The sequence below is a fragment of the Acanthaster planci genome, linkage group LG02, assembly GCF_054643075.1.
Source record: "Acanthaster planci isolate LZ-2023a linkage group LG02, COTS_SCS, whole genome shotgun sequence".
Lineage (NCBI taxonomy): Eukaryota > Metazoa > Echinodermata > Asteroidea > Valvatida > Acanthasteridae > Acanthaster > Acanthaster planci.
This window is the reverse complement of record NC_141778.1, coordinates 20,447,978-20,460,143: the sequence shown is the minus strand read 5'-3', so window position 1 is coordinate 20,460,143 and position 12,166 is coordinate 20,447,978. Positions and strand designations below refer to the sequence as shown.

At 39.5% G+C, this 12,166-nt stretch overlaps 1 protein-coding gene across 9 annotated transcripts in view; it reads right to left on the bottom strand.

The window, feature by feature from the left end:
• The window catches only part of kidins220 (kinase D interacting substrate 220), an 89,881-nt gene that overhangs the window by 50,922 nt on the left and 26,793 nt on the right, over positions 1–12,166 (bottom strand). For 6 of the 9 annotated variants that reach the window (XM_022254440.2, XM_022254442.2, XM_022254441.2 and 3 more), the window contains one exon: positions 8,128–8,310. In XM_022254440.2, the coding sequence (XP_022110132.2) occupies positions 8,128–8,238 (111 nt within the window). In that variant the 5' untranslated portion in view covers positions 8,239–8,310. Of the gene's footprint in view, positions 1–754; positions 1,736–2,002; positions 3,730–8,127; positions 8,311–12,166 lie in introns of those variants that run through there. The other 3 variants (XM_087132808.1, XM_087132812.1, XM_087132814.1) reach the window with 3 other exon arrangements.

Here is a 12,166-nt window from a genome sequence, read left to right as displayed (position 1 = left end):
TAAACCATTTAAATTCAACTACATGTATTAACTCCTAAGGCAATTAAACAAATAAGGGAATTGATGCTTTTACTTTCCCCAGATCCAGTTTCAAGTTGAGATTCACTGGTCTTGTCATGTCAGTGATACTTGAAATTTACACGAATGCAGTGTCTAGACACAAGTCCACGCTGATGCCTGTATACGTTGACTCAACTTGACCGTATTTCAGTCCAGCAGGATAAAGTACCAACATGAGGTGTGTTACATGTATAATACATATCATGATGAGTATGGGTGTAGTGGAACATGGGAGGGTTGTTATTTTATGATGCACCAATTAACTAAGATTTGTACGTTCAAATACATGCAGTTGCCAAAGGTGTATCTCAAACCTGTTTGTTCCTGAGGGAGAACGAAAAAACCACATGAATAGCAGCGAGCAAGACGTGATGCACCTGTTCTTGTTCAATCACGGTATTATGACTTTCTCAAGGAAGCAATGACCAAATGAATTATTTGGGAGAAGTGAAATTTATTTCATCCCAAGTTGAATGAGTCAAGTAATTGAAAAAAATTACTACAATTTCCTCCAACGCACAAATACCATGGCTAAGCACAGATATAAACTGCCCATATAACTAGAGAGGTTTCTCTCAATAATGCAAGTAAAGAATGCTTCCACCCACAAGTAAGGGCAAATTAACGGTCCAGCAAAAAAAATCAATCCAAACTGGGGATTCCAAAAATAGGCTAGCTGGACCATTGTACGTACCCCTTATGGAGACAAACAACACTTGACTCACAGTCACAACACTGAAGTTCTAATCCGCATTAGGCAAGTTACCACAAAGTGACTGAATCATGTGGCAGTTTGTACCTCCTACCACATAGTCATGATTTAATCATAAAGCTAAGGTACATGTATTAACTCTTTGATTAAGAAAACACTTGGCGAACTGTTTCCAATATCACGACACCTTTGGAACAAGTTGTTTTCCCCGTTTTCACCTTCCATGTTAATCATTAATAAGCAACATGAACACACATTGTTCCGATTACATTGCCTTCACATAATTCTGGCACGAATACCGGTAGGTCATTTTTTTAACCACTTTGAAAACCTTTGGACTCCAATCAGACAGATATCACATTTAAAAGGGCCCCCTAAGAAATCTTGTTTATCATCAAAAACAAAACAAGGGAGTTGAAAGCCTCTTTAAAAAGTCACGTAATGTAGGCAAAAGTCAGCGTATGTCTGAAACTTCATGAATATCGTGTTGAACCATGGGCTGACCGGTTAACAAAAGCAAGAAAGAAAACTATTAGATCCAAAAATAACATTTTTAAAGTGTTTACCGGTACTAGACTTGTGAGACTTATATCAACTGATCTCTGTATGGGCCTCTTGAACCATGCTATTTACCTCAATTATCTTTTCTTAACTAGCTGATTTAAAAATGCAAATGTTAAAGATTAACATAATTGATGAGGGACTTAATAAAATACCGTATCATACTGAAAGGAATATTCTACAACTGCATGGTCCACAATGAAAAACTGAAATGAGAGCAAAAGAAATTCAAAATTTCAGAATTTTCAGAATTATTAGGTATTACTGATCCGTGTTCTTGAGGACGTACTGGTAGGGTACACACAAGATTAATTTACTTAGCAACAGGTATAAACTGATTGATACAAGCTAAATTTGATATCTGCATTCAGCAACAGCTTAGACTAATATGATTTGTAATAACAAATTTCTTGACACAGTGTTCAGTGGTGGTGACCAAACTTTGAATTGAATGGTATGCAACTAAGATAATTTTTTCAATATCAAATAAAATTGGTCTTGGATGAATTTGAATATTCAATTTTATGAAATGGAAAGAAAAATATCTTACAGTATCTGGTAAAACCTACCATATATTAAACCTAACTGTTACCTTTCATTTATGATAATCCTGAATTCAAAACTGATCTATAAAATAATAAGTCCAGCACAATTGAACAGAAGCCTTACCTCAACTAGAACAGGGGGTTCATCTCCTAGGCTGAGTAACCGTTTGAATGACCGTTTCGTGTATGAACACAGACTTGAGAAACTTGAATTGCGTCGCAGGCCATTCCGGGGTGCAGACCCAGATGAATTCTGGGTGACAACTGGCATGCTACATGTAGATGCATTGACCATTGATGTTTCTGTGCAGCTTCACTGGTGCTACCAGTATGAATGAGACCGAGCAGCTTAACTGACAGGTTTCAGATCAGTTGATCCATGACGCCACTTTGAAATTCAAGGTAGCATTGCTCCCCCTCTCAATATCTTTGGGGCCACAACTCAGTAAGTCTGAATTTGTCAGTGAACTGCAAATTGTCCATTATGAAACTCAAAACTACCGGTACGCAAAATTAAAGTACATGCTGTCAGCAGGAGACAAATAACCAAGATGGTGTTTGATGAAGATGTACCAATTGGTACTGATAAACCGTCATCATCTCTGCTCTCTCACACGAATGAAGCTGATTCCGGTGGCGATTCCTGTAGAATTCACGCTGGGGACATTCAGTGAGGGAGTTACCAACTTATCCCATCTTTTTTCACCTCTGGCTGTTAAACTTAATGGGCCATGTCACCCCTCATTGTGAGTGCATCATGTATCACTCAAGACTGTCTCAAAACATCGGACATCTCAGGGTTCAAAAAGTGGTCAACTACCGACATGACCGAGCACTGAACCTCAGCAATGTGAGCGTTTGCCACACAAAGTTGCCTTGAATGCAACAACACACAGCTCTGTATTCATTCCTGAGAGGCTCGCAGTCAACCAAGTACAAGCTTCTTGAACACCTCATTCATTCGAAGAAAAGATATCATATAAGTCTCCCAAAAAGCAGAAGAGGAATCCCATTTTGGCAACAGAGCAAACTGTCTTTGATGAGTTCATCAAGGTGATTTAGGTACAACTTTATTGCAACTTGCTTGTTGACATTTCCGGCAAGGCTGCTTAACTGTTCTGAAATGTTTTCCTATCAATTTTGCCAGCGATGACACCTCATCAACCCTCTAGGACTAAGCTTCCCCCAGCTAATACTGAAAAAGATACACACCTGCAGATCTTCTGGCTCCCCTGGGATCCAGCCGCTGTTTGCTCAGCGTGGCAAGATAAACGATAACAATTCTTCCATTGTTCTGTAGGCGCAGAGTGCAAAGTGTAACCACCTCTGATGAACCCTTAAAACCATGATGAAGGGCCAGACAACTTTGATACTGACAATTCAAATCAAACAAATCAACCACACCTAGACATATGAATTTCAGCTTAAGAAAGCACCTCAACTGCACGTGTCCTCTCCAGGTTATTTCTCAAGTGCTGAAATGATTACAGCTTGAATATACCAGTTAAGAATACTCGGTGATGCTTGTTGTGCCCAGCCGTAAGCACTGCTAACTTCAATTCTCATGGAGGAAAAAACTTTCATCAGGCTGTGGGCACAGAGGAGAATACTGACCAGTCAGACAGTATGCTGTCCAATTTCAGACCCAGAACAACCAGAATTCTTCTCCCAAAAGGGAGGGCTGGGTCGAAGAGGGTCTCTGCTCCCATTAGTGGTGCTTGTTTTCGTCTCTCTCCTTGGGTCCTCAACCCCACACACATCCCAGCTGATCCGCCCCTCTATGGACCACAGTCAACCATAGAACTAGGTTCTAGCACTACAGGTTAACAAAGGCTACTTATCATAGGTAAACACTGCATTCTTCAATGCTTGAATGGACCATAGAGTGGACTGACTAACAGCTGATTCCGAACACACAATGGGTGCAAAGGGTGATTTAAATTGCTTGAGTAGAGGGGAATCACCTAAAGGCCAGCAGAGGACTCATGCATCCCTTGTCCTGAATGGAATCTTCCATTTAGTATAATGTACATGTAGTTAATATCACTGACAATATGACAATTATTGAGGGAAAAATCATCACATTCAATAAAACATTTGTATTATGAAGGAAAACATTGTTTTTGTTATGCACCCCATGTATGCTGTCAATAGTTTTTAGTTTAATGTGTTCAAAGTTTGGTTGAAAGTTTGACCGGTGAATTACTCAAATAAATATGGAACTATCCATTCTAGCAGGGGTGTTATTTATAACAGTTCTAGACATGTGATTAGCTACTGGCTATCACATGGACAGCCCGGGGTACCCCTACCCTTCCACTACATGTACATGCTGAATATCCAACACAGGTAGTTGAATGACTGCAATACTGGGGGTTAATCACTTGAGTGCACCTTTTGAAAACTGAAAGGTCTATTTCTAACAGTCAGATAACATTATAATGAAGTTTTAATGGTTCAAATGATCACATATGCAGTTGGAACAAATTCAACTAATACATGAAGCTATGTAACACCTACGGGTATGTGTATATTGATCCCTTCCTTCAGTCTTCAACCAAGTGTCCCACTGATATTGTCGATCCCTGGTTCCCACTTTGTAATAGAGAAAATGTGCAGTGTACATGTGCATGTACTGGTATGTATGCAGCAAAGTATGGCAACCAATCACAACATGCTGACTCACTCAGCTACCCAATTAGGGCATGACAAGCTGCCGGTATGGTCTTATTACCAACTGAGCCATGATTAACTCTCCCTCAAACATCAGGGACCCCATGTGGTGAATATTCATGAATCATTAACAGTCAGCAGTATCGCACAGATAAAGCCAATCACATGGGTTTCACATGGTAGATATACCTGCGGATATTATTAGATACCAGCTGAGCGATGCAATGAGGAACTTCCTATCAATCATGGTTTGTGCAGCAGCTGGAATCGTCCTTGACCATAAACCATAAACCACCCTTGATCTGACAACTGAGGAAAAAAGCAAATCCTAAGCAGTAAAATCTAGGCCCATGAGGTAATATGGAGAAGAATATATGCATGTACGCACATGATCTTCACCCACCTGCTGAACTTTAAGAGAGCATGATGGACTTCTGGGAAGAATGACCATGTACAAGGTCCTCTGTGTTTTGCTGAAGGGCAAACCAAGGCAAATGAGCCATTGGGTGCAGTCATGAAATATACACTACCACACGTCCTACAACAACCTATATGCACCAGAACTGGCTATATGCGCCATCAACCTAACAATAACAATACACAACATAAACTACTATGTACCGGTACATGCCACTTGTGCAATACCACAAGTACATGTACGTATGTGTACATTTACGTGTGCATGTCCTGTGCGGTCTATCGTGTTGAAAGACTGCCTTGTTACATGTAGGTCCGTATCTGGGTTGAATGCCTTTCTTTATTTTTAGTTCAATTTTGGGCACTTTTTTATGAGGGGGACCTCATTATATTCAGGTATGCTGCTGGGTATGCATGTTAAAAACTCATTTTAAGCCAATCATTGATTGACTATGACATCAAAATTTCCAATCAACCCAATCTACTTGGCCTGTCCAACGTCTTGCCAAATAAAAGTTTGAAAAATATTGTTTTGCTTAGGAGTTGCATCAAACAGAATGTTTGAAATAGGAAACTGGAAAAAATTTATACAAAAACAGGTGGCCATGTTATCCCAATGTGACTCCAACTCCACATGTAACACATCAGACTTGAAGGATATCCGGTTTGGAAAAAAAAACTACGCTATTGGTTTAAAGTCTAAAAAGAAAAAAGAAAACTTTCTGCCGGAGCCTGAAACAGCTAATGAACCAACTCCTCCCCTCTTTATCTGTCCTTCCATATATCACTGCCTCTCTTTAAGTCTGATGTATACTTGACATGAAAGCAAACACAAATACAAGACTGTGACGTCCAATTAAATATTTGTATTGTGAATTTATCTTCCCTTAAATACATGTAGTACATACATACAACGGTAGTAGTACATGTATATGTACTTAACATTTCAAGGAAGTTTCCAGATTCAGCTACCGGTGGTGTAAAATTGGTGAAGGGTTCAGCATGAAATCCTTATGTTATAAAGCTGATTTATTTTTTTCAATTGCCATTTTGACATTTAAATGACGCTCAATGAACTATGAGCGAACCAGGTACCGGTAAGAATCCATATTTACATGCAGTGAGCCATGAGCAAACATATCCTGCTGAACTAGGTACTGTAGCGTCCGTCCATCCTAGCCAGTGAAATCAATGTGAATTTAACACTTCAGCACTGCCCAGCCCAGATATGAAGTGACAGGGAACAAATGAAATGAAATGCCATCTGCCTGCATGCCAATGATTTGACCCTGATTTCTAAAACAGAGTGCTGTTTTTTCCCCATAACAAATTGATGTGGGCCACAAAAATCATCTACTGGAACATGTATACATCTGCATCCTCTGATGCCAGAATACTCGTTCAGAAGTGAGATAAAAATGATAATACGATATGGTAAGCTGATATGCAGCTATTTCGTATTGTGTAAAAGGTAAATCTTACATTTCCTGGCAAGATTTTATCAGGGGTTGAGTATCGTTGCAATGTGATCAAGCGCAATACACTAGTCTGTACGTGACAGGAATAGTGACAGTATCACAGAAATGGAATGTAAACAGAAACAGGAGGAAATGCTGAATGGAGATTTAAGGATGAATTACATGTAAATTGGAGGTAAATACTGATAGGACAGCAAGACAATAGGCAGCAGATATTGTGTTCAACGTGCTGAGACTTTGGTGTAAAAGTGATTCTGGATAGGTTAGAGTGATGATTACATGATTTAGAACAGACCATCACTGATTTGATGCCAATGTCCCAGTACAGCAAGCTGCCAGTAGATGCATTATTTAGGATGAAAGCAGGGATATGATTTTGAAAATCCTACGCATGCATGGTCACTGAATGAGAAATATGGCTCAACCTCTATCCCGACCAAAGCATCATTTGTTTTTATCATCCAGACCATAGGAAAATAACTAAAGCTCCACCTCCTATCTGTAAGCCCAGGCACAGCTACATTATGTAAGAGAAAACCCTTCACAACCTCAAGTGGCCCTCCAAAAATCATCCCCTCCTAAACGCCTGCAAAAATATCCCTGTTGATATTACCGAGGATATTATGAGGCAGAGCCAGTGGGGTTGACCGTCCATGAACTCTGCCGGACACGACTGGACCAGATGCCTGTAACATCTGCTGGCTGCTACCCGCAGGAAGACAGATCGATTCTGTCACCGAGCAGGACAGGGTTTCACCCTCCTTGTTTGGATTGCCTGTCATGGTGATACATTTGTTGGTATTTTAGCCAGGGCCTGCCAACACACTCAGTGTCTTTCTGCAGTAGCTGATGAGAGAATTTAAGCAGTTTTATTCCATTCACCTCCCTCATGGTTTCTTGAACAGCCAGTTGCAAAAACAACAGGGACTGCATCCCTGTACAAGTACAGGGCTACTCCCACACAGTTTCCAACTGAAATTTCAGTATTTGTCAGTAGAACATTATAGCTCTGTTGCCACATACCAGTACATGTATGATTCCGCCACAGCTTTAAGGCCACTAAAGCAACACAAAGGGTAAATAATGCAATGGGAACCAGTGATAACACACAGAAACATTACCTTTAAAACTATGCAGAGGTTTAACACATTTCGACCAAGGCAAATTCTGACGTGACTGCTTTGGGATATCACTTTGCAACTGCATTCACTTTGTGCTGGGGCATAAACTGGCCTTCCATCTCCAGTAATACGACAAACACCACATAAAATGCACTAAAATACTTTAAAGTCAGCTGGCCCCATAGTCCAGACAGCAATTGAACAAAATGACCAATCAATACAACATAACAGGACATCCTGGATTTATCATTTCAGCATGAAGTGCACTTGAGGATGCTTTATTCTAACCTAGCCAGATCATATCGGTAGATGGCTGGTTCATGGATTCATTACAGCTATTTCCAGTCATACACAAAGAAGCATAAATTCTTTATACTGGCGAACTAAACCAAGACATAACGAGCATACATATATCCTGTAGCGTGTAAGTCTACTCACATCAGTGTTGCACCATTTTCAGATGTAACCAGATACAGATAAACTTAAACTTAATTATTTCAGCTTGAATGACAAAAGTCTCCCAGCCAAAATTTTCTTGGAGGAAAGCGCTTTCCCCTTACCTCATCGCGGCAGTCCACATTACACAGCCTGCGGATCAAGGGGAGTGCTGCCGCAGTGTCTCCATGTGAGATCTGAACAAACAGGTCGTGAATTCCCGCCGGTAAGTCCATGGTACTCCAAATACCGTCTCTCCACTACGTAGACATGTGCATGGGAATTGGGTTAAGTACTGCCCCACTCAGCTGCAGAGAGGAAATGAACAGAATAACACAAACTGGATAAATCAGTGGCTAATCAGGGTGAATAGAAGGTAATTACAGATACAAATACTTACATGTACATGTGCGTTGCAAAGAAGCCATGATAACCAGAAAATGAGTGATTTACTAGCAACTTTGCCAAGATATTCGTGGAGAAAAAATGTGAGTAGATCATCTTTAAAGAAATCTGTGAGGAAAAATTGCTGTCGTTGTTTGTCCCTTTACAAAATCAAGCTCATGGGATGAACTTTGACTGATGCTGTGTTAGTAAAATCAACATATTCTTAATGCATGGGCAAGTCCTTTGCCAATGGTTCACCATACTACAGCCCCCGTGACGAAGATTTCATCTTGACTGTCTATGCAAAACTCGGCACAGTGTTTCAATAAGTTGCGTGCAATGTGTAAATTGCTGTCAAACATGAACCAGTTCTGAAGTGACATCATGAAAAAAATCCTGGGTTTGACACCGGTTTCATTTGTAAGACAGAACTAAGAATTGTTTAAATTCAAGTTGCACATAGAATAAATATTAAGAAGGCATAAAACACATCGCTGTCCTAGAATTATAAGAATTTAAGACCCTGAACAATAATAACTGTGTGCACACTGATTAAAAACTCCATGGATAATTTTCCCCCAAGCTTGTTTCTCAAACAATCTGTTGAAAGCGAGTTGAGGAAATTGAGTTCCAATTTTCATTCCACTTCTCAGCACCCTAGGGTTTCCATGGGATGGGACAGAAGGAATGACTAGATGGTCAAGCTCAACATGCTGTTTGCATTGCTCGGTTCAATGGACTAGCAGCTATTCAAAGTAGCACACTAGTCAAACTGTGCCATATCTTTTGCTGTATACTTGAATCATTCATCTTGTTATGTGCATGTAGCTGAGGACGTTAGGCAGGGTTGGGGGATGCAAATGTCCCCCCCCCAGCTCTGGTGCTCTTAGATGCCAGATGGATATTCTCCATGGTGACAGCCACCAGGCAGGCAAAAAATATGACTAGACGAACCGAAACTGCACCTGTAGGCTTTATTTTATAAGTTGAACTTGACAGAAATTATAACCCATTATTTTGTTACTCCATCTTCTGAGGTCGTCTAAGTTTGGACTCCCCCATGGTAGGGCACAGTAGGAGCAAGTGGGTTAAACCACCATGGGTATCTGTTCCCTGTTTGTGTGGGAAAAATCAGTATCCATGTGTCTCTTATTCTGTCATCTGTATTCAGTAAAGACAGTATTACTGAAGGACTCCCATGTACAAGTTGAGCAGACACCACAGCAAGGCAGGTAATCAGCCCCAATGCACAGCTCTGTGGTCTTGCGGCCGCAATGATCCTTTAGCGATGGGGTAAATTGAAAGCAGGGCATGCAATCGGCAAAGGCAGCTGCCTTCACAAATCCACTTGGAAACCAGATATCATCAGTAAAGCCTTTTCGGTGGCTCCTCTGTAGGAGTCCATTTGGAGACTGTGACAAATTGAAATCTTAAAGGGCCCTCTTGAGAATAAAATTTACAGTGACCATGATGAGTAGGTGGAAATGTGGCACGTTGATTTGAACGGTGAACCGTCCTTTTCTCCCAAATGAGTCCTTATGGATTAGCCCCACACTGTGTTCCTACAGTGCTGCACTTGTGCACAGAAATTGACAAGGCTATACTCATCTGAACATCCTCTTTTTCCAATCATGCTCTTGGATATTCAAAAGTATTAGTGTAGGTAAAAACTAATGTTTCTCCTGAAAAAAGTATCCAATCCACTTCCTGCATGTTAAACTACATTTGTAACATATTGAACATTTTACATGTACACTATATACGGGTACCTATAGACTATTGGAGATATGTAAATGAGCCCAAGTAACTTTCAGCCAATGGTAGCATTTTCCTTTTCTTTCAGTGTGTCAATGGGGTCATTCACTCAGAGGTATGGATTTCCAGTGAAATGCACACATATCACAGTCACACACTGATGCCCTTCAACTGTGCATGTGTAGCCTTTGCCCAGGGTTGTAGACCAGTAAATAATCTACCATTGACAGCAATGATAAATAAACCCACTTTAAAATATCAGGAAAAATACCCACAAGTTTCTCGTGTGTTACAAACACACATCAAACTTAAGTTTATTTCCTCATCTTTCTTGTTGTTTTCAATTTTTGCTGGGGTTAACCATCCTAGGATAATCACCCTAAACCAGTCATGAAGCCCAGCATGATACCTCTTTAAAAACAGATGTGTACATTTCATTGCAAAATCAATCCACTTATTTTACAGATCCTTCAGTTCATGTACATGTATCACATAATGCTTGAATAACAGAGAATCTGAGGGCATGGAAATTGTGATTTTTATTGGTACTGACAATTTGGGGCTTATTTACTAGCCTGCAACCCTAGGGTTAACAGTTTGAGTAGCCATCAGTGTTTCACTGATAACACCTTGAGTTCAGCCACATTTATAACAGGGTTGTTAATATTTTTTTACTTTTTTTTTTTTAATCGGGTTAAAAAATTTTTTTAGAAAAAAAAAATCAGATTTTTAAAACTTAAATCAGATTTTTTTGATTTTTGTAAACATTTGAGACAAGTTGGCTCAAATGTCTATTCAAAAGCAAGCAAATTAGCTGCATGTGTAATAGTTGAATAATTTGAAACATTTTTGCCTTTTTACCCAAAAAATTAAACATGTTGATTTAAATCAGTCATTTTTCCCCTACAAATCATTTGATTTAAATCGGTGATTTAAATCAAGGTGATATAAATCAGACAACCTTGATTTATAATCTGCTAAAAACTTCACACTGTAAGTTTTAACGATTAAACCATCAGGGCTTCACTAGATGTACATACATGTAGGTTACTCCCCCTACCTATTTGGCACTGACATCAATCCGCCCATGGCCCCTTATTATTCCCCATGACATTTGTATGCCAATTTTAGTTCAACCTCCAGTTGTGGTTTCAGCTTCAAATTCTGTTTTTAACTGGCTTATTATGCAGAGAATCATTTCATATTCGTCCAATCCATTTCTGCAACATCATCATTTGGTTTCGTCAATCAAGTCTTTCACTGGTGCTAAAGCGAGACACAAAAACCCCAGCATTTAAAAGCATTCCCGAAATTTACACAACATTTCCACTAATCACGCAGCTCTATTAAAATAAATCACTGCAAGGTGAAGTTTGAATACATCTTCAAAGTGCATGTACCCATGCAAGAACCATTATAAACCTCCCATTTAACATTAATGATGTGGGATTATGCACTAAGCAAACAATGACAGGGTCGCGTGCAAACAAGCTGCAGACTCATCGATCTGTACACTGTACTTTACTCCTATAGCCCAACAATTATGACTTAATACTGATTAACGTTTTGTCTGATAACCCATCTATTTAAAGTAACTCTTACTCTTCCGGATATTGTTGTACATCACGAACACGTTCTTGTTGGAAGTTCCATGATCCCCTAAGAATGTACATGTACATGTAAACCCAACCTTTACTTGGCAACTTTGCTTGTTTTCTAAGGCATGTACATGTGAAAGTCTTGTCCGGTTTCTTCTAGTAATAGGCCACATCACAGATGGTCACACAGTAATTCAAGACACTTTATGATGCATGTACATGTGCACTTAATTTAATATGGCTTGAAAATCTTTTTCTTAAACTGCAAGAGCTAAAAATTGATAAAAAAAAATTATTTTTTATTGAGAAAAAAAAAGTGATGAAAGTTGTCCATTTATGTACACCTACAAGTGCATGTATGCACGATCCTTTTATGCCAGAAAATATGCAAGGACAGAATTCTTTTGAAGACAAACCAAACCAG